The sequence below is a fragment of the Pseudopipra pipra genome, chromosome Z (genome assembly GCF_036250125.1).
Source record: "Pseudopipra pipra isolate bDixPip1 chromosome Z, bDixPip1.hap1, whole genome shotgun sequence".
Taxonomy (NCBI): Eukaryota; Metazoa; Chordata; class Aves; order Passeriformes; family Pipridae; genus Pseudopipra; species Pseudopipra pipra.
In genome coordinates, this window is record NC_087581.1 from 68188023 (window position 1) to 68215962 (window position 27940).

General features: G+C 39.7%; 2 protein-coding genes across 4 annotated transcripts in view; both read right to left on the reverse strand.

Moving 5' to 3' along the window:
• The window catches only part of GAK (cyclin G associated kinase), a 75464-nt gene extending 67550 nt beyond the window's left edge, over window positions 1-7914 (reverse strand). The window contains exon 1 of the mRNA XM_064642154.1: window positions 7605-7914. Within this exon, the coding sequence (XP_064498224.1) occupies window positions 7605-7746 (142 nt within the window). The 5' untranslated portion in view covers window positions 7747-7914. The remainder of the gene's footprint in view (window positions 1-7604) is intronic.
• Window positions 7915-8653: 739 nt separating this feature from the next.
• LOC135407278 (S-adenosylmethionine synthase-like) lies at window positions 8654-26690 on the reverse strand. Of its 3 annotated transcripts, XM_064642180.1 has the most exons (10): window positions 26316-26685; window positions 23275-23352; window positions 21566-21688; window positions 20562-20674; window positions 19790-19933; window positions 18409-18627; window positions 16799-16981; window positions 15135-15268; window positions 11921-12069; window positions 8654-10625 (listed from the first exon to the last, which is right to left on the reverse strand). In XM_064642180.1, the coding sequence occupies exons 1-9, from the start codon at window positions 26386-26388 to the stop codon at window positions 11967-11969; spliced, it is 1170 nt and encodes a 389-aa protein (XP_064498250.1). In that variant the 5' UTR covers window positions 26389-26685; the 3' UTR covers window positions 8654-10625; window positions 11921-11966. The 3 variants fall into 3 exon arrangements, with proteins under 3 accessions (XP_064498250.1, XP_064498249.1, XP_064498251.1); XM_064642179.1 differs by lacking the exon at window positions 8654-10625 and having other exon boundaries at window positions 10938-12069; window positions 26316-26684; XM_064642181.1 differs by lacking the exons at window positions 8654-10625; window positions 11921-12069; window positions 15135-15268 and adding an exon at window positions 15300-15918 and having other exon boundaries at window positions 26316-26690.
• Between the last annotated feature and the right edge of the window lie 1250 nt (window positions 26691-27940).

Sequence of the window (27940 nt, forward strand, 5' to 3'; positions counted from 1 at the left end):
AGCTGATACTAAGTTTAAATTCATGGATTTTCTGGGATACCAAGGGAGGCAGAATAAGTTGCGAAGGTACTTCTAATTTAGATTTGCTTTTTAAACCATCTGTTATTGGTGAAAACAATTCTTACACAAAAGGCAAAATTAGTCCTACTGCTTCACTCTTAGATCCAGTTTTACTTCAGGTTTGATGCTGGCTCTCTTAAAGAAGTTTTAATATACCCTCAATAGAGACAAGTTTACTGGCAGAACTTCTCCTTTGCCATAACAGTTTACTCCAGGCCTTCTGACCAATATATTTTGCAAAAATGGAGAAAAAAAAGGGGGAATAAAAAACACTTTCAACACAGTTGTACAAGCAAACACCTGTATAGTAGACAGGTGAGGCAAATGATAAAGTGAAAGTTAACAGTATAACTTCTAGAGGTCTATAAGGAATGTAATTACATTTGGGGTGTTTTCACTCATGTAAACATCTGTAGGTGGTTTTAAGACAGTTTTCTGAAGCTTTCTATATCGGCAAAATCATCTTAGTATTTCCCCATACAGGTAGCCAGTGTGTATATACGTACACATCCATCCCAGCTCTTGCCCCAAGAGACAGGTTTTGCACTGCTGAAGCATTTCTGAGCCCCATTCTCGGAACACAGTCCAAGCACTCAAAAATGGTCTCCGACCAACATTTTCTGCCACACAAATTGTGTCAGAAGGAAACTGGTTTTGTTTCTTTTTCTGTAAACACAAGCTCACAGATAAAGGTTCACTACAGAGCACCACACCAACTCATGGAAACAGTGTAGCCAGAGTACTACAGCCAGTCCTGGAAGCAGTCTTGCTCCACAGAAAACCTGGAATAACAAGGTAACACAAGAACACAAAACTTACCAGCCCGACCTTCCTGCCCCACACTGACAGTCCATCAGGAACCAGCTCTACCTCATTTGCTTTTATAGTGAGCACTCTGGACTCATCCTTACACCACCACAGCCCACAGGCATTGTTCCTGACAGTACTTCATAATTCTCTTACAAAGATTAGAACATCCTTTCTGTTCTAACCAAGAGATTTGGCTTGTCCCTCAAGTTAAAACCAGGCATCACATAATACCGAATAATTTCACTGCACTATTAATCCAATTGGATCTTATACTGTTCTTTTTTATCCCATCCCTGTTTTTCACATCTCCAGAGATTTTTATTTTTTTTCCAGACCAGCCATTTCAGTAAAATGACAATTTCCTACTTGGCAGCTGGAGAAGCATCGAAACAGGAACATGAACCACAACACAAAACCGCTTGCTACTGTAATACACTGTTTCATTACAGACATAAGTAGCCATGAGAAAGAGAGGGTGTGAACAGTTTCCTGTTTGTAACTACGTTATATGACTTGTCCACGCCCCTCCCAAATACTGACCAAATTTGTTTCCATATCACTTTTGAGTAGCTTATGTTTCAACTATAACATGATTGAAACACCGTAACTCTAACCTGGACTATAAAGTTACAGTGCATCTTACCTGAACGCTTTTCTGTCAGAATACAGGAAGCATCCTTAATCAAAACAGAAAAGATTCTGCTATTGTTGCCAAGCATTGATTCGGAAGCATGTTTTTTTGAAGTCCAGTAATGTGTTCGAGTCAATTCCAAAGTCCTAATAACAAGATGAAACTGCCCCAAAAATGAAGAATGGTCCTAATTTAACGATCAGGACATTTTCCCACAACCTTGAGAAGCAGAAAGGTTTCAAGAATATCCTGAAACTTTCAGAGCTCCTCTGCAGGCAGGAAGTGCTGTAGCCAAGAAACACTGGCTTTTAAAAATACCACTGTTCTGCTTCACGTTGAAAACATCCTCTACATCTACAGTAAAGGGAATGCAACTGGAAAGCTGCTAGGTCAGGTGCTTTAGCTGCTCTTTAGAAATCATCATCTTTTTTTCTCCATCTGTCAGCAAATAAAACAATGTTCACAGAAACTTGACCGTTAAGCATTCATTGTGCCTCTGCTGCCAGAATTTACAAATTAAATACACCCAAAAATCAGTACTTAATTACATTACCACTATCCTGGGAATCCAGTACTTGCAGAGACCATAAAATTGTTCCTATAGGGTTTGTAAACTGCAATACTGGTTGTTCACCCTCAAAATACTGAGGAAGCCTTGAAGTCTAAAGCAGCTTTTTTTTTTTATTGTTGTTACTTTAATGACAGACACAAGTTTCACCTTGTCAGAAAGCAGCTTATAATAAGTCACCTGGCTTCAATTCATGACATCTTTTTTAAACTCAAAAAAACCCGTCAAAATCAAATAAAGTCAGCAGCCTATTGCTACCTTTCTGACTAAGGAATGATTCACTATGATGAAAAAGTTTTAGACTCAGATCAAAGAATTTGAATAATGCATGTTTTTGTCATGTTTCTCTTCTTGTGTGCTCTTTTGTCAACATTTGTTGCTCAAAGGAAGCACAAGAAATCATTACACATGAAAAACAGTGTGCTACAGAACTTGCTTGTTCCCCGTTTTTCACACAGCCAAACACCTGATTTTTTTTCCTCAGTTGTTCAGCCTCACATGCAAAACAAGCAACAAAAAGCATTGGAAAGTTGTGAAGTGTACATGGACAGTTAGACAAAGAGGAACCAGAAGTATTATTTTAACCTAGATATATTTAAAAAGTGAGATTTCATGCAATTTCCTTCCATGTAACTTGATCTAGACTTTCACTGGCTTTTTTCAGCATACAGAGAATCTACTCTAACCATATGGAACTTCCTTGTAATGGCAGCACAACTGGACAAAGTGACATGTCACAAGGAAGATTCACTTTGGTTTATTTGCAAAATACTGTTATATTGAGAGGAAAATGTTCTATTAAAAAAGAATAAATTACTAGTATTAATATTAACCCACATTAAAAAGCCTTGACAAGTTGATAGTGCACATACTGAAGGTCACAGTCCTAGGCTCAACAGATAGGAGAAAGAAAAACACATGTCTATTCTTCAAGTTTTTTCTAAACTAAGGAACAATGCAATGAGAAGGAAATACCATTATGTCTAAATAAAAACAAGACTAAATGTATTCTGAGCATATTATGAACTTGTAATTTATTCAGAGTCTAAAGTAAAACGATGCTGAAACAAAACAGAAGTTCCACTGCTTCGTCTGGTACCTCTGAACTGTCTGCAAAGCCATTTTCCAGAACTTCTCCCAGCCTTCCCATACATACATCAGCATGAAAAGGTCAATGTGTTTCATGAGATAAAACTTGTATTTGAAGAGTTGGCAAGCACTTCCCAAACATCAATGAAAACTCCCTCTTTCTTTTACTGTTCACTTGAGGCCATTAACTCCTCGGTTCCTCTGCAGGAGAACCTCACACACACTGAAATGCTAATTTCACCACTTAGTTTTTGCTGCATATTTGTCAGGCCAAAGAGTACCTGGCCAAAGTAGTAATACAAATAAATTTCAAACAAGTTGCAACTAGCATACATGAGAGCAGGCAGCTCTCTTTAAGCTCTGAAGGACAGTGTTGCTCATTCCATGTCATCACTGACAAGACCCAAGTTGCTTTATGTAATTATTTTTAAGTTGAACCAAGACGCCACTGCCCAACACATATAAAATCAAAGACTTTGTCAACAGAAGATATTAAATAATTTTAGACCCACTATAACTGTTTCTGCTACCCCAATAATACAACAGCTACTTGCTTTTACAAAACAAATGGGCTCAACGGAAACATTCAAGGAACAATACGATTGTAGTTAAAGTCTGCATAATTTTTAAACACATGAACAGTTTTACTAATATCTTAGTTATCAAATCATTTCATTTGTGCTCTAAAGACAGCAAAATTTTTATTGAGCATTTGTTCAGCACACAGCAAAAAATTAGCTAACTACCAAAGCCACTACAACTGTGCAATTTACAATTATCAAAAAAATTCACCCTTCCTTGTAGTTTTGAAACTTGACAGTGCATATCACAGGACATGCCACTCTCATATCAGTTTACACTCTCATTGGAGTACCATTACTAGACAGAATTAGGGAATGAGTTTCTATAATTTCCCCACCATCTTTGGCATTGTCAGTCTCTCAATGAATACTCTGACAGCCCAATGACAGTCATATTCCTTCTACAGTATAGGTAGAGATCAAGAAATTTTCCATATTTACTTATCCATCATCTTTTAGTGCCTCCATTAGCATGTAAATAGGCATATGGTATATCAGATGAGATGTTTTGTCCAACATTGGCAAAACAAAAAACACCTGTACTGTCTAGTATTAAAAAACAACTTTGCAAGGTTGGTTGTGCAAATACAGCAGCTTTTAGGAGCAAGAAACAGGAAATTTCTGAAAACTACTTTTCAGCATGCTGTGGTCAATCGCTTTCCCCACTCTCCCCCAAAGCCAAACGTGCAGGCTACATTGATCATTGAATCAGTATGGACAACCTCAGTCCTTCAACCATTTGGTACAGATTGATATGTGAATCCTAACATTCTCGAAAGGGCAAGAATGTTCACTGAAGACACAAAAAGTCAGCATATAATGCACACACTGTTCACATGAATAGCAAGGGAATAGTAAGAGATCTGACAGGTGACAGTTTAAGCCCCTCTCACCTAACTCTAAAAAACTTAAACATGTTAGCAAGCATTTGGAGAGCTCACATGTAGCTGGACTACATGTACACAAACATCCTGATGAGAGCAGACACCCGTGTTGGGATTGAGACAGGTACAGACTACTTAGACTTGACCAGTGAATTATGGCCATACAAGAGAGTGCCCTCTCTGATAAAATATGAGATAGCTACATTTACTAATATCTACTAATTAGATATGCAACCTGTGACTATTTTACTGAAGGAAAATTGTGGGGGGTCTGTGTGTTTAACTGGAGGACCCAAAAGAGCCATGATACCTTGAAGCCACCATCATACAAAGGGCAAGTATGGATTACACATAAAGACCCCAATCCATTTCCTCTAAAATCTCTTACCTGCAGTGAGCTACTGAAACGCTCAAGCAAAAAAAACAAACAGGATACCATATTTTAGGAGTGCTCAGTCCAGCCTGTGACACACTTAGTCTGCCCTTGCATTCAGAGGTAGTATCAGTGCTAGAGATCATCACCAGCTCACCCCCCTGGGCTGCTCTCAGCCTCCTGCAGCAGCACACCATGTCTGAAGCTAGCCCAGTCCTACTCCTAGCATGGCACCTCCGCAAAATGAACAGAGAAACACATCCAAACGAACTGTGCAGCCTCAGCTTACGGCACAGCCAAAGATGTACCTGCATCAACACCGATGGCCAGCACACCACAGGGCTGGAGGGAGCTGTGGGGCACAGGAACAACTGAACCTGTGCTGCCAGGGGATACTGTGCCACACTAAGCCACAGGCCCTGCTCACACCAGCTACAAACAAAGCAGAACCTATGATCCTACAGAAGGGGCCACCTCTCTGTACTGGCAGATGTCACGCAGTTCACCGTGGATGAGAAATCTAAATTCAGAAAGCAGCATTTGACTTTCCAGTAGGGAATTCAGCATGAAAGGACTCATCTAGAAGAAAAACAGATTCTGTATTTGTAAGCATGGAAGGGAATACTTATAAGCCACAGTTATGGACACATGTATCAGAAAGTGTCACACACAGGTTCAGAGCTGAAAGATAAATGCAATTTCAGCAACAAAATAACCTATATGCTAGAGACAAATTCAAGTCTCAAGACAGCAGAAGAGGCTAGGACTTCTATATTTTATATCTATTTTATGTTATTATGCAAAAGACCCTAGGGGTTCTTTTACACCAGCTTTGTTGGCTAGCAAATCTTACTTTCTAGCAAAAGCAAGCGGTAAGCCCAACTTCAGTTGGCACAACAGAGAAAGAAAACAATAAAAAATAAAACCACAATACTGCAACAAACATGGCTCATGAAGCAGTGGTTACAGACAAATTGTAAAGAACACCAAAGTCAAAGCAAGTCCCCATTTGCTTTAAGTATTCTACCCTGGCATCTTTCCCCTGACATTTTACAATGCCTGTGCCAGATCCTGGGAAAGAGCAGGCTGCTGTCAAAGTAAATATTCAAATACTTGCTTCAGAACCAAGAACTACACAGCAGATACGCCTCAAAAGTAGCTTCCTGTCCTAACTTTCCTTTGTCCTTTGGAAACTGCTGTGGTCACTGCCTGCAATAATGTTACAATATCAGCAGCACAGACAGTTCTTTTAGCGTTCACACCATACTGAGTGCCTGCATTTCACTCACAGCTCTGACCATAAAGAAGCCGTAGGTAAAGGCTGATAGCCAAATGGGACTTGACATTTAGTACTGTTTTAAATGCAACTTACTGAGTAAGAAATTGCCAGGTTCTGTCTAAGCTCATGTGCCAAAAGTGCTTAAGCATTCAAATGACAAATTAAAGCAATGGTGAAGACCAGTTTCCTGTTGTTTTACACCACTAAGTTTCTGTAAGTAGCTTGTAAGTAGTTTGAAGTAGCTAATCTTAAAGAATCAAATTTTTCTTCCATGTAGATCACCAAGGTTTCAACAAAAAAACTACTTAAATACCAGACAATTCCAAGAAGAAACTACAGAAAGTAACCCTAATAATGAAAAGGAGCTCTGAATAGAGCTTTGCACTATTTAACCTAAATAACACCAACTACCTGTACAAAATTAATGAAATATTTAACTGCATTAGGATGGACAAGTTCACATTTTAGTCTTTTGAGACTAGCTTTTGGTGGATCTTCTGCTTGAGGAAATAATTTCTCTGATCACAAGCACAAGAAGATCCAAATGTCTGCTATTATCTAAGTAATTTGCACACACCAAACACAGCACCCATTCTAAAACAGATTGGCAAGTGGTGTGCCAGGATACCTACCCGAAAATTCAACGAAACTGAAAACTGCCCAGGCATCAATTCCTGTACTCTAGCAAAGTCTACGTGCACAGTGCGATCAGCCTCCTGACACGAGTGCTTAAAGCAAACATGTTTTCCTGCATTTCACAGTCTTCCGAACAACCCGAAGCAACACAGGCAAACTTGCACCTTTGGCATACTATCTATACGTTGTCATTTAAAAAAAAAAAAAAAAAAAAAAAAAAAAAAAGAAAAACAAAACAAAAATGCGACCCAGCATTCCCACGAGGTCCTTGGTAGATTATAAACTCCTCTGAGTTCTGTTACGCGGTGAAAGCACTTAAAACCACAAAGCAAGCGAAGAAGCGGCCACACAAACACACCAGGTCTTCCGTGGCTTCCGTGTCCTGAAGCGGGACAATCACACCCAGCACGGCTCTCACAGCCGGGCCTCAGGAAGCACCCCCGTGCCAGTGGCAGGCGCCGGGCGCACCCGGGACCCCCGGAGGGAACCGGCCCTTCCCAGGGGCCGGAACGCTCCGTCCCGGCCGCCGCCCGCCCGCCCCCACCAGGGCGCGGCCTGCCCAGGAGGAACCCTCCCTGTCCAGGAAGGGGAGAGGGGGAAAGGGGAGCGGGAGGCCCGCCGCGAATCCCGTCCGGGCCCCGCAGCGCCGGAGTCCGCCCCGCACGGCCCGGCGCGGCCGCCGCCCGCTCTCACCCTCCGCGATGACCCGCTTGATGCGCAGCTTCATCTCGCCCATCTCCACCGTCTGCCCCACGAAATCGTTCTGGTCGCGGCTGGCGGCCCCCAGGGAGCCAGGGCCCGCCAGGAAGTCCAGGGCGGACTGGAGGAGCGACATGGCCCCCGGCAGGCACTGCCCGGCGGCGGCCGAGCGCGCAGGAGCGGGATGGCACGGGGGGTGGAGGCGGCGGTGGCCGGCGGAGCGGCTCCGCCGAGCTACGGGCAGCGGGACCCCTGCGCCTGCCGGGCCGTCTGCGCGGCCGCCCTTCGCTCCGCTCCCGGCCGCTTCCGGGGCCGCTGCGTCATTTACGCGCTCCGGGCGCCGCCCGCCCAGCGCCGGCCCCGCCCCGCGGCGGGAACGCGCCCGAGCCCCCGCCTGAGCCTGAGACCGAGCGCGCTCCCGCTCCCGAGCCCGAGCGCGCTCCCGAGCCCGTTCCCGAGCCCGAGCGCGCTCCCGAGCCGGTTCCCACTCCCGCTCCCGTTCCCGTTCCCACTCCCGCTCCCGGTGGCCGCGGGAAGAGCAGCTCGCCCTCTCGCCCGGCTGCCCGCGGCGTTTCGCCCTAGGAATCACAGAATACGCCGACTTGGAAGGGATCCATCATCGAGCCCTGCACAGGACCCTGCTCAGGAGTCACACCCCTGAGCATTGTCCAAGCGCTTCTCGGGAGAGGCCTATGGAAAGGCGGAAAGGTTTTATATGCCGGCATACTTCCTGTTGAAAAGCAGAGGAAAACAAGGTTGTGCCTAGTTTGCATTCCTGTTCCACTGTTACTAGTTTGCACTCCAGTTCTGACCACCACACCGGACTGCAGCACGACGGTGGAGCTGTGCTCCAGCCTTCCCATTTTAACTCTCGTCTAGTGCTCTTCCTTCTACAGCTTCACTCAGAATGAACCACAAGTCGTTCTGGCCATAAAGGAAGGTGGTAAAGAAAGAATTTCCTTTTGTGTCACAAGGTCAAGACAGGGCAGAGCCATAAACTGGGGTGCCATAAACGAAAAGTTCCTTCTGTCTATTGGTAATTTCCATTCCAGTAATTGCTTTCAGCTTCTTAGGGATTAAATTAATTAAATAGCACTGAATTCGCATTCTATTTTGCATTTATCCAAAATATAACTAGAAAAATGGCACATATAATAATATCTCCATAGCTCCAGATAGGGTTCATTAGGTTCAGCACAGATGAAAATCTATTTTAGAAGTACATCTCAGAGAGAAGATTAAATACTTCTTCAGTGTTTGTATTTTTTAGTGCAACTGCTCTTGTGATGTACTCTGAAAGCATGAGTCATAAAACTAATCCTCACACAAAGCAAACAGAAGTTTGACCTTTCTTAATTTAATATCTTCATTTTGCATGCAGAGACCCTCCATTTCTTCTGAGGTCAGAAACACACAAAAGGCACTTTTACAGCCAAGCTGGCACTTCTGTCCATTCATTTTCTTTCCTAACTGCCTGTTCTAGGTCTGAGTGAAACCATGCCCCTTTGAAAGATTTAGGCTTCATTCTGCCTCACACAATCCAGCAAGAATAACAATCTTTGGGAAGTGCCTACGCAAACTCGCTGTTTGAAAAAGCTCTTTTTCAGAGCAGCCACTAATACCTCCACATTACACCCAAATAATTTTGTGCAGTACAAATTTTTCATTCATGCAGCTCTTTGCGTTAGCTGAATATCTGTACAGCGGATGAAGTTGCAAAACCCAATGCATAAACTGTTGTGTTCTTCTTCTGATGTGCTCTTACAATTTTTTTTCTTATGCAGATTATGACCTGCTATATACTGGGAGATTTTTATAATACATTGTAACCACATATTTCAAATAAGACCCTATGCATTTGATATTAAAACAGCAAGTTTAATAAATAAATAAATAAAGATATTTCAATTGATCCCTGGATGGAGGCTACATTTGAATTTAGCGAATTTTTCAGCAATCTGCCATGTTAAAGTTTATATCTGATTTGGGAACCCTTTTTACAGTTTAGGTTCTAGTTTCAGTCATTCTTTTCCAGAATGGTAATGAGAGAACGCGCCAATCATTCAAAAAAAGATTATTTTGCTAGTTTTGTGGAGCAATAGTTTTGTGTCTGGCTTTGGACTAGACAATACAAACTTAGCACAGGTATCTTTTCTCTATTTGCTGGTTTCAAACAAGGCATATGTCTTTTTTTCTGTTTTTTAAGAGTTTTTTTACATAGGGCAAATTAGCTAACCTCTATAAATAAAATTAATTCACTAGTCATTAGAAAAGTCACTAAAATTTTTAGACAGGATCTCTAGAGTCTTAATGTACACTGTACCTGTTCCAATCCGTATTTAGGGATTTCTTCAGCAGGTGGTACTCCTGGCTACTTTGGAACACCAATCAATGACAAGGGGAAAGAAAGCTTAGTAATCTATCCAATTCCTTGAAGAAAATGTCTTCAACTCTGAAGTCAGAAAGCAAGGTGAAAGAAGTCTTGCAGGAATGTGTTCTTACTGTCTGAAGTACACCGTGGGGGTTTTGTGGGGGCTTGTTTGTTTGTGTTCTGTTTGTTTGACAGTGAGCAGCGATTAACAGACACCTCCACTGAACAAATAATTTCCTCATTCAATTTAACAAAAGACATTTCATCAAAATGCTCTTCTTCCATGAGAAACAAAGCATCACAGCTTCTTAACAAAGCTCTAACTTTGGAAGGGTGAAGTCTTATGACAGTGAAATTGAGACTTGTTAAAATGACACTATATGCCCACTTACTGAAATTGCTATCAGTTTAGTGTATAGTGATCTCTGCAATCCTTTGCCATTTTAACTTCATGCCACTATTTATTAAAACATTTTTTAATATTTTATTATTTTGACATTTCAGAATTAGCAAGCCGCATTACTATTTTATAGAAAATACCAATTTGAGCAAATTCTAATGAAGTTTAATGCTATGCTTTATGCCTACAAGACCATATGCATACTAAATGTGATTAGTTTCAGGCAAAGATAAGGTCCAGGGTCCTGTGATAAAAAGGAAAATTGTCATTAAATAAAAAAAAATTTAAAAAATGAAAAAAATGCCCACAAAAGAATTGCATTTGGTTTTCTAATGGAAAAAAATAAGTGCCTCATCTGTAGGTCACAAGGACTGCAGCAGTTACTGTGCTAGATTGGGTTAACTGCACCAGGCCAGGTGAGACACAGGTACAGTTGTACAGTGACCTCACTTCAGCTCCGGTCTATCCAAGGAGCAATGGATTGATCAATCTTTGCAGGAAAGGAAGCAGCTTTTTAAAACTTGCTTGAGGCTAATGTTATATTCAACTACTTGCATTTGATTAGACTTATCACTGAAGCCTTTATTTTTCCATTAACAGGGGTGAGGGAACCTTGTTGCTTAAGTGTTTATCAAAACTCCCTGGTATTAAGAGTAGCTACATCATTCCAACATTCTGTCTTAGTTACCAATTTAATGATGAATTTACTTGTCAGAATTGCTAATTTCCATATACAAGTCTTTTCATTCTCTCTAGTCCTTGAAGAAAAGCTAAATGATTTTGCATTCTCTCTCTCTCCATTTATGTTTTCATCCAGAGAATTAAAATGTCCTCTAAGTGCTTTTTACAACATTTTTTTTTTACATTTCAGAAGTTGCCAAATTAAACTTAATTGAAAATTTATACAGCCAATCCCAATTCATGCAGACATGGAAAATTCAAGTTTGAGAAGGAGTAACTATAAATGAACAAAAGAATTACAACATAGGAGTTCATCAGTTTTCACAGATATGCAATGTTAAAAGCAAACAAATAACACTGCCTCATAGCTAGGTATTTTTAAGGTTACAGTGACTAATGATAAGAAATGGGTATTTTTACTAATTTGCTTAAAATTCACTAAAGTATTTAAACTAAAGCTATAGTCTTGGAAGACCTGGCCCAAATAATTATGGCAGTTTGTGCTATTTCTGCTTTCCTCTCGTGGGGAGCTCTTGAAGTTACCTCTTCAACTTCATCCTCTTCAGTACAAATTTAACTGGGTAAGCAATAGTGGGCTGCCCTGGCAGAATAGGAATGGCATCAACTTCCACAACCATCTGTGCACTTTATATCTGATCACAGTCAAATGCCTAAATTGTTCACATATTACCAAAGACAAAGCTGAAGACTATATTAGATAGAGCTACATGCATTTGAAGTGTAAGGCCACTATGAAAGTTAGAAATCAAATACAAATAATTTTTAGTATGTCTATTAACTACAGAATGTCATTTAAGTGTACATACAGTCTTTTCTTGAACTGCTTAAAATTTTTACCTGGTTATTAATCCCCCTGTCAATAATATGAAATGTTTTGAAAAGCTTAAAACACAAGCTTTTTGGGTATTTCCCATGTAAATTCTTCTCTTCCAAAGTGCCCATAGCATGCTGTTTTTTGATAGATTGGCCTCTTCAAATCCAGCTCCCTAAATGAAAAGAAAAAACCAAAAGTGATTCTTACGCTTACCTCTACTCCAACGTACATTATGATCTGGAAATACCAGAAGCATAATCAGTATCATCCCCAGGAGAATGACAGTAAAACCTTGGTGTCATTTCCTTCCCCACACAGATTTACAGAAAGAAAGACAGTGAGCTGACGGTTTCAACTTTAAAGTGACTAGGAATAGCCAGGTGTCTTCCAGTGTCTCAGAGGTGCAGTAAGTATGCAGTTAGGCTTTATAAACGTTACAATGCAGAAGCATTTTAATCAGAACCAAGTCCAGCTACACCTGTGTTTTCTGCTATTTCAAGTGTAACATGGGACATTTTCTAATGCTACTGGGCCAGAAAGAAAATGATCTCAAAAGAAGCTGCCAAAAATTATCATCTAGTAGACTAGGTAACTGTGGAGGTTTAACTGCTTATGTAGATACACTAAGTCACTATTTAGAGTAGGGTGCTTAAGATGAGTTAATTATAACTAGATAAATAATGAAGGTGGAAGTGCTTTTTAGCCTGCATAATATAGTGGATAGCAGCTGTGCTAAATGGTTGGCTACCGGTATCTACATAGAAGTTTCTCTTTGTTTCATGAAAAGCCTGAAACATTTTCATCTGCTTGGGCTTTCTTCTATTGTATTATCTTGCTTTAATTATCTTTGAAAGCACATTTAGAATAGACGATTCACGTTGTAAACTGCTGGAGGGAAAAGTAGTGGAGAAATGACAAAGTAAGAAGTACAAACACCAACAGGATAGTCAATACATTTCAGATGGTGAAGAGTTCACACGTTCTCACACCTATGTGGACATTTATGACATAGAGCAGCTATGTCTTGCTTCAAGTAGTATTTTGTGCAACATGGTCACATTCTGCAATGGCTACCGTAGTAGTCATTTGTGCTTGACCCTAAGCCAGAAGGCGTCAAAATATGAGTGCTGACTAAATGAAAAGTATGTCAATGAATAGTTGGCTAGAATGGACAGCCAGCACCACTTCCAGGATTTTAAACATTGTGAGGCGATGTTTAACAAGGAAATATTCACTCAATGATGCTCATGGTTTTGCCAGCTTTCTTCCTTTTCTACTGCCTTCACCACTTCCAGGACTGTGTGTATTTTTAAAATGCAGCATATTTTAACCCAACAAATCAAGGTAAACGTCTGGGAATCACCACGCAAATTATTGTTAGTGATGAACTACCATAATGACAAAGTTAAAGAACAGTTTTGATTGTATTTGTGAACTGATAACACTTGGAAAACATTATCTATCAATAGAAGTTGCCATAATGCCTCACATTATCTCAGACTATTAAAGTAATAAGTCAGCTCTGGCCTCAGCATATATATTCCATACTCTGAAAAGGAATGCAAAAGGCTGACCATATCAGTGGATATAGCTTGTCAGAAATGTCTTTCCTTTTTAAGGGAAAAAAAAAGTCCTCTTATTCACTAACACGATATTTTTTTCCCTCAGAGTCAAATATGCTCAAGATTGCTCTGGAATATAGAGACTTGAATGATCTTAAGTGAATCATTAAAAGCATTTTTCTCAAATAATGAGATAGCTAACATACATGTTTCAGCATTCTAGAACAGAACTTTTAAAACCTGCATTGCTCAAATGACAAAGTCTGCATGGACTCTTGCTGGTATCTATCTCAAGTTGAACTCCCATGTCAATTTCACAGACTTAAAATAAGGGTTGAACTCACAACGTGGATGCTCCCTTAAAAGAGAAAAGCTATAGTGTTTCCATTAGTTTCTCTCCACTAGTTGTGTATTTCACAAAACTTTTAAGAGGACAGGTTTGGTGAAAATCAGCCAAGAGATGAGGAAGTTCATCAGGACTGAGAAGATGAACCTGTACCATTAGGTCTTAGGAAGCTGTACTACAAATAGGCAAGAAAACTGTGCCTCTTAGAAGTTCACATAAAGAATCATATAAGTTAGTCATAAATGGGAGAAAAATCAATGAAAAATGCTCAGGTCAAATTACAGCTCACTGGAACGCAGGTGGGTAACTGATGATAAGGACAGGTGCTGATCTGTTTCTCTCCTTCAGCCCTTTCTTCTCTCAAAGAAAAGAGTAACTCCCATGCTTCTTTATGTGTAAGGATTATACTAGACTAAAAGACCTGCTTTTTCAGGCCTGTTAATATTCCAGAAAAGGTGAGCTGCAAAAAGCAACAGTTATTAGGTTTGGGTTTGCATGTCTTCTCTGGCTGTATAATAGCCTCAATGACACACTTGATCACAACTGAATTTTGTCTTCAAGACAGATCATCTCGTGGCTATTCTTGTTCTGGTTTTAAATTCACACAATAGTTCAGTTACCAGACCAGATCCTTAGAGAGCATGTAAAAAACCTGGATTCCTTTTTAGTTAGGTTTAGTTGACTTCAAACAGGCTGCACAAAACTGCATGACAACCAGAGACAGGCTCTCAGTGTTCAGTTTCCCTATGCGTGTGCCAGGGCAAATTACTGCACGTAATGTCCCACTCATTTCAACAGGATTGCTCGTGATGTGAGAGCGCCAGAGCCTTTCCATCTCCTCACAGCTGTCTCATAAGTTGTTGCCACCTGAACATCAAAGGCACGGAGACCACACTTACCTCAGTACTACTTTCAGAAAGAGCCAATATTTCTGCTGCCTTTCAGATAAGGCAGCGATGTGGAGCCTTACACACCCTGTAAGCAAACTGGAAAGCCTAACTACATCTTATGTTAAACTTTAATTCTACTTTACCAAGCAAACTACCACCTGGCTAATGAACTGCAACATAAATCACTATCAGGGTTGCGTGTAGACATACATGGTGTAATTTAGGTAGGTCTTAGTTATTCAGTGCATTTTGTGGCTAGATTTATCAATTGGCCCTTTTATGTTGTGCTGGGAGCACGGATGAAGGAAGAGCAGAAATTATACCAATTAGCAATTTATGACAAAGGTGACTTTCTTGAGGTTATAAGCCAGAAAGTTAAACTGTTAAAGAGAGCATTAAAGATATGATTCCATACAGTAAATACTAACATCACACAAACCTTATGATAGCTCCGAGGCGCAGATCAAAGTTTTTCTGGACAATTTCAAGCAGTTCTTCTTCAGATCTGTCTGATGTCCCATAATGAAACACTGAGATCGCAAGAGGACAACTCAGACCGATAGCATATGATAGCTGCAGGACACATGGAAACAACCCAAATATGGTTAACACAGACCTTCCTACTTTTTGCTCAAGAGAAAGGAAAGGCTCATCACATGTGTCAGGGTAGTTTGCGAACATCTTGTCTCCATAAAAGAAACCAGGGGATATGCTTTTGCTATTTGTCTTTTATGTTAGAAAATTATGTTTTCCTCAGAGAACGTTCAGCCTGGTCAAATACTAGACCTGGGTGACATTCCTTTAAAGCAAAAGAGGTACTTTCTGTCCTTCTCAGGTACTGCCATTCTTCATGCAGTTCCCTCTACTATCCATCTTGCCCTTTCAGTATGAGAGTTGGTTAGCATGTAAACAATATCCATAGGAAAAACAGTTGTCAACCTCAGTGGAGGCTGGCAAAGTCTCAGCGTAGCACACAGCTATTAATGGGCTGAAAACACTTTTGCGTTTCCACTTCATTTTTCCTTTTGTTAATCTTTAATCCAGCCCTCCATGACTTCGCAGGACATTGGCTTCTCTGCTCTCCCATCCTCCATCTTATCTTCTTTGCTAATATCTGAGATCTCCATAATTTGCTGTTAAAAAAGTCAAACTTGCCTTGTCTAGAGAAAGGTTCATGTCTGAGAGAAGGTCCCTGAAAATTACTGGAATGACAACGTTCCCACCTAACTCAAAAATAAAGACAGTGATGCAGGTGTTCAAAAATGGCACTCAAAACGTGCATACCAAGAAATCAGAAGTTTATCTTCTGTCCCTTCAGAGAAAAAAAAAAAAATTATCAACAACTGGCTAAGCAACACTTCTTTGTGCCTGGCTTATTCTCAGTCTCGCCTTTTCCTGACTAACTCCAAACAATCAGGTATCAAACACATGCACAACATCTAAAGCAAGGAGCCTTGTTCCTAATTGAGATGTCTGGATACTTATATCATGGATCATAACTACATCCAGTGGGCTTTTCTTTTGGTCCACGGAGAACGTAAAATGTTTTAAACACACCTCTGCAGCAAAACATCAGCCAGATTGCTGCTACATTTTACTTATTTAGTAAATGAGTTGTGTAATGAGTTATTATGTAGCAGCTACTCAGAACAGTCTGTTCATAAACTAGTATTGCAAACTGCCTAGGCAAACTTCACTTGTTTAACAGCCACACTGGGTTCATGATTAATGATGAAACTGTCTATGTGTCATTAAAACACCTCCTTCTGCTTCTTAGACATAGTAATAACAAAAATTCCTGCACAAGGAAAGAAGGGCATTTTGTTCTGAGTATACAAAGCTAATGAAGGTTGTTCTTGCTTTAAACTCTCTAAAACAAGTGAATTTTGCTTTTAATCACATCTCACACCATAGCAGTGTACTAGGATTGTGAATGTAATTTCAAATGCAGCTTAAAACAGATTAAGTTACAACCAATATAATCATGTAATACAGCAAGTTGCACAACTACACCTAGACAGTGCTACCATAACTGCGATGTGCTGTGCAGCCCAGGCCGGAATGTCTCAGAATTTGGTGTATTACTTTCATGGTTCGTCTTACCTGGATTAGTACCCTTTTACAGAGACCAGCTTTCACCAGAGATTTTGCAATCCAGCGAGCTGCATAGGCTGCAGAACGATCAACTTTGGAGGGATCTTTCCCAGAGAATGCACCTCCACCATGGGCTCCCCAGCCTCCGTATGTATCAACAATGATCTTCCGACCAGTCAGTCCAGCATCGGTCTGAAAGACAAACAACTGAGTATATTCACAGACACAATAGCTCATCCAATCCCATACTAGGTCAGTGGGTATAGCTTTGTTTGGTATTTGCCACAGATACAACTCTGTTCACAGTGTTCACATTCACATGCAACTGTTTAATGTAAGAGTTCTCTACATGACTGGAATACTTTTCAGAGATGTACTAAGCTGTCTGGGCTACAGTCACTTCTGAAAACCTTTAAGAATGTGGCACAACTGTAAGCACGACAAAAAGAAAGCTCACTTCAAATCAGCAATCATGAAATAGTGTTTCTGGGTTACTGGACAAAGACTTCACTCAGCAACACTTTGATGAAGGCCAAGAATTTAAGGCAACAAACGCAGATCACATATGACTGAAAAGGTTAACAAGCTTCACTTAGATACCCATACTAAATGGGAAGCAGGGGCTTCATGTAACTGCAACTCAGTGCTGTCAGAACATGAGTACTGAGAACCTCTAGCTCAGTTCATATTAATGGTTCAATAGTGACACTAGTGACACAAGTGATACTACTCTTCTTCCTTCACTCCTGTGCTCCTGATAATGGAGTCCCATGCTCTTGCATAGACTTTTTTCTGCCTCCTACAACTTGATGAACTGATCTAACTGCTCAACCAGCAGAGAATTACTGCCTCTCTGTCAGATTAGCAAAGCTGGCAATGGTGTGTTGATAAATGAACTCCAGAGTGCCGAGAAATTCCATCCTAAAAGAAGATAAACTGCACTGATCCACTATTTTTATATCTCCAAATAAGTAGTGTGGGAGCAAAGCTGACATCTTTTTCTCATTGAAAGTGGTATCCCTACATCATCCCAGTGTCATCATAAGCAGATCTTGTAGTTTTAATTCTTATGAAGTCTTCATACAAAACTGTAAATTTTTCCGTAACATAATTTTTTTACAGTTTCACAGCAATGACCTTCTTATCTGGTACCAGCACATGGTAAGCAGAACATGCATCAAATTTCAAAGACTACTGAGACTTAATACATTAGGCCTCCCTTGAAATTCGTTCCACTTTACAAATAATTTCTATGTATATATTAGATCTATTGTTATTTCTGGTTTCGATTTTTATCATGAAAGTGAAGAGATAGTTCCAGCCAGACATTTTAGCATGTAACTTAAGGACTGGATTTTGCTCATTTAAAATACTTTCTGGAAGCAAGACAGAGATCCAAGCATCTGTACATTTGGCTGTCGAAGTAGGTAGATCTTCAGTTTAAACACCAGCTGTCCAGTAAGAAAACTCCAGTAGGGATGACTGAAGCTTCCTTAAAAATGTATAGACTTTCTTGGTTAAAGGTATGCTAGTTCACTGTACTATTGTTCAAGAGAACATTCACAAGCATGTGGCAAAGTAGAATCCAAGTCTGTATAGGCTATCATTTTTCAAAGTACCTTAGGACCACCTTCTATAAACTTTTCACTTGGAAGGAGATGATAAATGGTGTCCTCATCAAGGTACTTCTCTGGAATGACTTTTTTAACAACTTTCTCCATTAGCTCCTTCTGTATTTGTTGCAGTGTTATGTCTGGGGCATGATTTACTGAAATCACCAGTGTGTGCACTCGGATGGGCTCCAGTATGCCATTACACTCCTTGTATTCCATTGTGACCTGGTGAGGAGAAAAAAAAAAGGACAGTGAACACTCAGGGCCAAAAGAACCAGTCTGAAAGCTGCAAATGAACCTCAGCTATTTTCTGCAGTCAAAAATTAACAGATGAAGAGAAATGGGATGAAAAATGATGGATCACTGTCAATGCTTAAAGTACTTGTAAAGAAAAAGAAATACAGAAAACACTGAAGTACTACTGACAGAAGAGCTCACTAAAGGACATTACATATCGCCACAGAAAAGCAAAACAACAAGGAAGTTACAAAATCCTATGATTTTAGCAGTTGATGCTAAAATCATTCATGGTTTGGTATGCTAACCTAATTTCAGATAGTAGATTACCAAAGTAAAGCCTAAATAAATTTTGGAGAACCCTGCTAAAACGAACAAGTGTAGATCAGATTATAGGCTGTATCCTTTGCTCCCAACCATTGTACATGGCTTTTATGTGCATGCAAATATTAACTGGCATTGCTTCATCCTTAGTATCTGTTTTCTTACAGACTGGAGTGGTCTCTCTACTTTCCCACCCTTCAGACATGCTTGAATAGGTACATCTTAGAGAAATCAGCTTATTCACATGTTCACATAGTCCTGTCAAGATGTAGGGATTAAATCCATGTTGTACTGCAACAACAGCAGCAGTATAACCCAGTGCAATTCCACGCTAAATACCAGAACTTAAGACTAAAACATCTTGCTGTCTTAGAAATGCCACATGCATGTCTTTCCTTTCCTTTCCTGCAGATTTTACAGCCTGGAAGACAGAACTTACTGTCTTTGAGACATCCAAAGTGCATCACACTTACAATAGGCTCAGTGACTCATCCACTCAGTTCTGCAACACAGCTGTCAGTGGTTATATTTACTCAGGAAAAAAAATCCAGCTGATCACTGGTAATTTGCTGATATTCTTAATTTCCGGGGGGAAAAAAAGGAAAATACAAGTATTGTTTTGAGGAGACCTGCTAAGACACTGATAGAACAGTTTAAACAAACCATATGTGCTACATACAAATGTACCTTATCAAACTCACACCTCCTTGGATCATAATAATGACGGCACCATTTTTGACAAACATGAAATCTGATATGGTAGCACATGGGGTAAATGATTGCTATTGTTTCTCACCTTTACAGTTCATGCATCAATGTTACAAACCTGTGTTTTCCCATCTGGTCTAACCCAAGGCCACGTTCCATTCCGTTCCAGAGCCCTTATAGTTGCAGTTAGTTTGTGTGCCAGGAGGATTGTTAAGGGCATACATTCCTCAGTTTCATCAGTGGCATAGCCAAACATCAAACCCTGCATCGAAAAACAGGGAACTGCATTGAAAAAATGGGAATATAAGCTGCTCATTTCCATATTCGCTTTCCATTTCTGCACTTGTCTTTGCCACATAGTACTTTGAAATCACCCAAGCTTAGCAAGAGACAGCAGCAACATGCAGAGTTAACACCCTTTGACACATAACCAGCCTGAAATAACATTTATGTGCAAGAATCAGAACCACAGCAGGGGCTGGTTCCCAAGAATGGTTCTGCCTTAAAAATCCATAAGATCCCCCTTCAAAGTCTTCATAAACATAAAGCTCATTAAGACTGCTTAGTTTTCTCCCCACACATGACAACTGAAATCTCACAGCAGTTGTTGCCTAAGAAGTAAAACTAGGCTAACCAAGAACTTGAAAGACCAGAAACTAACCAACTGATAAAAATGAAATTGTAGCTCTATCCCGTTAAGGCCACTTGATACAGGGAAAGCCACTTTCCTTGAAACTAGTGAAGGTTGTGATACTTTTTTTGCACTTCTGGTGATTTAAAAGAGTTCTAATTCTTACAGCGTGCACAATAGTTTTTAAGGAAAGTCTCTGGTCCAATGTAATTGCAATTGCTTGCACATTTACTAGATTTGAGTAAGTGTCTGGAATTACCTGATCCCCTGCTCCAATGTCATCATCACACTTGCCATGGGAGATAGCATCCTTGATCTCTTTACACTGCTGTTCCAAGGCCACTAAAACTGTGCAAGTCTTATAGTCCAGTCCTAGTGAGGGGAGTTTTGGGAGGTTAGGTCATATATTCCCAAGAGTTCACAAATCGCTGGAGAAGTTTTTAAGGATTATCTAGTTATCTTGGCTAAAATTTTCAAAACTCTAAACACGTAAACTTCCTACACTGCATTTTTTTATTGCCAACAGAAGCAGACAATGAGCACATTTATATAACAGTTCCACGATATGGGAAAATTAGTTCTATTAGGTCAAACTTAAATTCTTGAAATTGACAGCATAAGTGTAATCCTACAAGCTGCCCCACCCAAGCTTGTTACGTTGTTTATTATTATTGGGGTTCAAACCATTTGCTATTAAATCTGGGAGAGGAGTGTGGAAAATGTTGCCAGAAACTGATATTCAGTTTTTCTTGTAGTGTGTTCTAGGGTTCAATAGAATTAGAGAAAAAATGTATATATCATGCATGAAAAGGGAAGACTGAAGGGAAATAGTAACGTGTTTCAACTGCTGAAAGGAAACTACTTTGGGATATATGTTAAGAATACATAAAGAATTCCCATTTGTGTGAACTTCAAGTGTCACAGGCTTATGCACCCCAAGGACAAGTAACACCAGTGTTAAAGCTTTCATAGCACAAACCTACAGATGCACCCACCTTCTGACATATGTGCAAAACCTAGCTCTTCTGCATCAGAGAAGTAAGAGACACCTGGCTCTTTCAAGAATAAGTCTTTCATAAGTGTGCCACCTTAAAATAGCTCCTTCAATACTGCACACTGAAAATTACACATCAACAATATCTGTGAGTTTTCTCCTAGGCCTGGATACGCATTTCACTTCTTTCTCCAGAAGAACATTAAAAACATGACTTTGGCCACACGCAGAACAGACTTAAGAATGAACACATGTAGGATCTCACTCACCTTTGGAAGAGTCATCATATCCTATCCTCTTAAGGGTCTCTCTCACAATTTGTTGGTAATCTACTATAGCTCGGGATGTGATCTCTCCACAGAGCAAAATCATTCCAGTTTTTGCTACACACTCTGGAGAAAATACGAAACATCAGAATTTTACTGCTACTATTCTACAGTTACACAGAGAGATCCTGAAGATGGTTCTACAAGCAAAGGACTAATCATAAGGGAAACTCAGTGTAAAGCCTTAGCCTTACACCTTATATCTAAAGGCCTGCGTGCAATCACTCTTCTCTTCATCTGATATGAACATTTAAATGCCTGCATGTGGTGGGGATCTCCTGTACCCAATTATCCTATCTCCACAATGGCCAGCAGAAAATATTTATAAGAATAGATCAAGTATATGGGGCTGTTTCTCCAAGTAATTGCCTGGTCTTCAACAGTTTCAGGTCAGAATTTTCCTGAAGCTAAAGGGACATAATTTATTAACAGATGGTTTTACCAGTCTTTGATATATTTTTGTTACTGTAATTCCTCCAGTTGCCCTTGGCAACCACAAAAACTTTTAGCTTCTACAAGATCCTGCAGCAAGAAGCAATGCAATTTCATGGCAAATTTTGTGCAGAATCACTTCACATTTTATTTCTTTGTTTCTTTCAAGACTCCACTTGGTTTCCAAACTTTTCCATTTTATGTAAAAACACATAGCAAACAATCACAAAAAAATTTACTACAACAATATGACCTACTATCTATGTAATTATGTCACATCTCAGTCCTCTGTCTTGGTAAGACAAACTGATGGTGTTTCTCACATCTCTTATCACGTTTTTCGTTGTTATTTTTGCAGCATTCCTATGTTATCATCTTCAGCTTTTCAGCAGTTTTGGAACCATAACTGCCTGCAATATTGAAATACACCCTTCATCAAGTCTAACACTTATGCTAACCCCTCTCTCCACATCTCCTCACTGCTCACATCTATGCATCAAGGTTCACATAAAATTTTTCAGATAAAGTGTCAGATTAGATCACTGTGTTTATGGGATGCAGCTAGTCCTCTGTGCTGTAACTATGACCTTGATGGCTCGTTCTAAAAATAAAATTATGGTATTTGGAAAGCTCTTTAGACACATTCCCTTTCTGTGCGTATTCCACTGTGGCAACCCAGCTTATTCCAATTGGATAATATGTTCATAGCCTCTGTGGGTGATATGGCTAATACATGCAGAATACAGCATAGTCCTAATGGAAAGTCCCACAAAAAAAGCAAGGCACTTTGATCAGAATCACATTCAAATGAACTTATCCTTCTGTGAACAACAGGCACTGCCGTATTCGCCCTATAAAGACATGCACCTTGACATACATCTTTCCTCAGTTCTTTTTTTCCCTAATTTTCTTAGTTTCCTCTTTATTATCATCTTCAACAGCCACAGTTTTCCCTGATACCAATGGCTTCTCCTGCTCTACTTCTTACATGTCATCACTTTTAATTTGCACTGAGCTACGTGTATTTCTGTTCATTTTTTGCAGTGTTTTTTCTGCTTTCTCTTCTCCTCTGAATAAGTGAGCCAAAGCTGGCCTCTTGACTGACTGTGGAAATCTTGACTGACAGCCAGCTATTGGAAGAATTTTGGATCAAAGGATACTATATCAACATTGACTACTTGTTGTACTTCATTAATCTGTTTTTCTTAGATTGTACTTACCACAGGCAACCTTCGCATCTGGATCAATACTGAGATGAGCATCTACGACAGCATCACTTATCTGATCACATATCTTATCTAGAAGATAAAAATAAGATAGACATCGCATTTCTTTTTGTAATTAAAAAAATTGATTTCTTCATAAAATTTAATTCCCAGAGGGCAAGAAACTTCTTTTCATAGGGCATCTGCCAAGAAGCAATTTTACCAACTTATATTCTGAAAGGTATGTTTTCACTTCTCTCCTCAAGTCACTTCTATCTGACATTTTACTGTCATCTGCACAGGCCAGCAGCCTCCCAGTGAGGGGACAATGAAAAAGGCTTGCAAAGGCATCCTGAAATAATAATTTCAGGAGAATAGAAGATGTAGTAGTTTTGGAAGTGTTTAAGCTAGGACCTTTCTGTAGCAGTTTTGCACTCTTCTCCTCTTTTATTTTAAACTTTGCATTGCATTTTCTGTATGAATTACTTGTTTTAACCTACATCTTATAACTGTCTGAGCTTTGCATTTCCAGTACTGTTTGTCCCTTCTGTACCTGCAGTGTGGACCTCTGAAATCTCACATGCGAACGCTTTCAGATGACAAGAGACATTGCCCTCCCTACAAAGGGTACTGAAGTCCACTCCTGCAAATATGCACTGCTATCTGGCTCATTAAGTTTAGAAAAGCTTCTGCAAATTTTCTCTCAGGGACAAATATTGGCCCCTCACAAATTTTCACAGTTATTTCTGAGAGCTGTTTTTTCCTGTTTTAGGAAAAATGCACTGCAGAAAAAAAGTTTTACCTATTCTGTCTTTAGCACCTGTGACCCGTTGTCCAAATAAGACCTCAGTATGCCAAACACATTTGGCTTGTTAAAAGTTAATGAACAATTTTATGGACAAATTGATTATATCTCTTTAATGTAAACGGAACCAGGTAAAAGCAATCCATGTTATTACTTCCAAAGTACGTATTTGAAAGGTTGCATATCTGCAGAACTAACATGAGGAATAAGAATTAATTTTCACCCACCATCATTACAGAAAAAATTTATCCAAAATATGTTCAGCCACATAGATGCACAGCTGGATCTACAACACTGTCTGTATCAGTAAGTCAGGTGCCTGTATAGTTTGTAATAGTCTGTGTAATTATACATGTAATTGCCAATCAAAAATAACTTCTCTCAAGAGCCCACAGAGAAAAATAATGTAGAATCATAACTGAATGTCCACACTACCTTAAACTACTTATTTACTTTTACAGACAATCTAGTTTGGAAGCAAACAAACATCAGAATGAAATTATAAGGCAAGACTAGAGTTACTCTGTACCACAAAAGGACTGTAATTCAATGCAAAGTTTAAGTGTAAACTGAATTTTGTGTGAACCATAGGGTAATATCTTACAGTACAATCTAAAAGCAAGGAAAAGTGAGATGTGCTAGCCCGTAGCTTTGAATAGATAAACCATTGTGCTATCAGTATCACCACACTCAAATACAAAAAGCAAAGCATGAATGCTAAAAATACATGTGCCCCTTCTATTCATACAGGCTACAGTGACTTCAATGTCAGCGTGAGATTTTTTATGGAAGGGCAGAGGTTGCTTCTTCACTGGCATAATTTTCACAATCTGAATCAGCAATTTCTGTAACTTTTATGTTCTGTTTCTAGCATTTTCCCCAAACAAGCTGAAAGTACACATTTCACTGTGCACTTCTTGATCATTTGCAAAGTAAGTCCAACAAATTTAGAGGCTTGAAGAAAAAGCAAAACAGAACAAAGGAACAAAAACCACACCAACTTGATAGCTGTAAAGCTGCATTATTTCGCAGCTTAAACATTATCTTCCTGAAATTTCTTGCAAGCACATTCACTCAAAGATTACAAATCTTGGTTCCAAAGTTTATCACCCGGCTAGTTTGATACCCTGAGACAAACTGAGTTCTGAAGACTGTGAAATTGATCCACACTGAAGGGTCCAATGCTCAGGCAGCAACTGTTAAGTTTTACTGCCTTCAGCTGCGTACACAATTACAACAGTCAGTGCACTGTTCTAAAGCAAACAAGTGGTTGTGGTGGTTCAAGATATAGGTGCCACATGCTGCAGTGGTCTTGCAGTTGGACTGCAACTGGTTTCATGCTGTACCATTCTCACCTAATGAGTAAGAGTCCTGAGAATATGGATACACAAGAAAAACTTGTCTGCAAATGTTCCATGTTTGACACCACACTGTTTTTCTCACTGTTTTTTTTTTTTTTTGTCTTTCCTTCTACTATGGAAAAAGTAAGAAGCAATGCTTTTTTTAGTCTAAACATTAAAATGCTCCATGTGAAGGTACTGACATAGAAGGAAATGTTAGTACCCTTTCTGTAAATTTGAGTCACTACTGTGCCTCTTGGAGGTCCAAACTTCCTCCAGTCCCTCAGTTAACATGGCTTCTAGATTGGTGTTGGTTTAAACAAAGCTGTATGAAAAATAGCTGATTTTAGTGAACAGCAATTAGAGCTGAAGCATTGTCTGCACTTCCAGACCTGGAAAATTCAATGGTTTTGTACGTCCTACACCATATGCAAACTTGTGTTAGAGAGAGCAATGTGACACATAGACACATGCAGTATTATAGCAGTCACTGGAATAGAGCTCTGATGAAAATTAATGCTTATTACTCCAAACATTTCAGAGATTCAGAGTTCAATGACCACCTATAACATACATGTGCATAAAGTATTATTTTTTTCATTACAGAATAAAAAGTAAAATTGTAATTCCAGTATACATGGCAGCTGCAAGTCTACCTCTACAGGACCAATCCATGCTTTCTAAAGCAATTTTTTTAAGTTATCTATACCAGATTATATTGCATATTAAACAAATAGGACACATTCTAGTCAAGTAAACAAAGACACTAATCTGAAATCTATTAAAAATAATCAATTGGGTTTTTCCATCAATTTCTCCATTGCAAGAGATATGACTGAACTTTCATCAGATAGCTTTCTTCACTGAGAAGTATTAATAAAAACAAAGATATAATCAGAATTTTTACTTACCAGAATGTCCTTCAGCAACAGATTCTGAGGTAAAAAGAAATCGTTTTTCTTTTTTTGCAGTGTGAATTGACATGTCTTCGTATCTTTCACAAGCTTGCAAATGAGAAAGACCCAAGAAGCAACTGGACTACAGAACAAGCACAAGCAGAAGGTGAAGTGGAAAGGTTAATGTGCCTGTGCAAACAGCTGACATAATTGCTCCTCCCTGTTTGCTCCTTGGAAGTTCAACAGGTTAAGACTGTGTGGCTTTTACCGCTTTTTATGCACTGCTACAGAAACTTCTTTCATAGGACTCTCATGTGTGGTTAACCTCCTACTTTTGCACACTTCCTCTAGCCTCCATTCTTAATTGCTAACTAAAAAGCACTTCAAGATGAGATGTTATCTCAGCACTGAGATGCTATCTGAATTTGTAGGGACAAATGATGTTTTCAGCTAGGCACAGTATCCATAGTTTGTACTCATCTGCAGTAGCGAACTGTGCAGAAATGTATCTCTCTTTACCTGAGAACAAATGTTCATAATGGTTCCAGGTGGTAAGAACTGTGCTCTTCTTCCACAATACTGTTTATGTCAGAGGCTAAGTCAAGAGCTGTAGAGCAACAAAACAGCATGCTCTGTAGAAACAGGGGTGAAGACAGTGGGTTCATTATAAGCCACCTTGAATTCTGAGACTAAAAGCTATGCCCTAGCTCAATGAATCTTAAACTTGTTAGTGCTCAGGCTCTCACAATTCATTTTACAAACCCCTTTTCTCCTACCGTTTGCCTTGATGGAGAGACACTAGTAGGGAACAGCTAGACTCAAGTATCCAAACTAAGCAAGGAAGTGCTGCCCATTTGGAAGCACTATTTCCCTTTGGCTTATTTCATACATATACATATGCAATATAGTGCAACAACACACCTGAGCACCTGAGTGCAGCACAGTATCAAAAGGCTGCCTAGACACAACAGGTGTGTCTAGTCTTAAAAACCCTTGTGCTGCTGAGCAGCTCTACGCTGCTGCAATACATTTTGTTGAGCTCAGCTTCTCCAAATCACATGTCATTTCTGAAAATGTTGCTCCGTAACCTAGGCATGTTAAACATCAGCAAGAGTGGTACTGAGATGCAGGTCAAATTTCAGTGACAACAGAAGGCTTTTACAACTGGCCATCACAAGCAAACCACGTTCCTTACTGGACCACCAGCAAACATCTCACAAGAGACGTGTGTTCATTCTGCAAAGAAGTCTTCAGTGCTAGGAAGCAGCATGCCTGCATTTCAAGACACTTCCCAGTAGTGAGGTATATCAAGTAATAAAAGCAGTAACGAAGGCAAGGCACTTAAACAAATGAGACAAAGCCAACCCTCAAAAAAATAAAGCAAAATTGTATCTCAGCTGCAATGCCTGGAGAAGGCACATCCTAACTATGGTAACTCAGGTGGTAGCTAGTATGCTGCAAGAGGTTTGTCACTCTCAGAGAAAAACAGCCCTCTGGAAAGGGATACATGAAGAGGTGACTTAGTTGAAGGAAAGAGACCATCTGCACCCCTTTTGGTTTTGTCTTTTTGTTTTGTTTTGTTTTAAATCCTAGGAACAAAAGTTTTCTGTACATAACAGCAAAAAAACCACTGGTTCTCC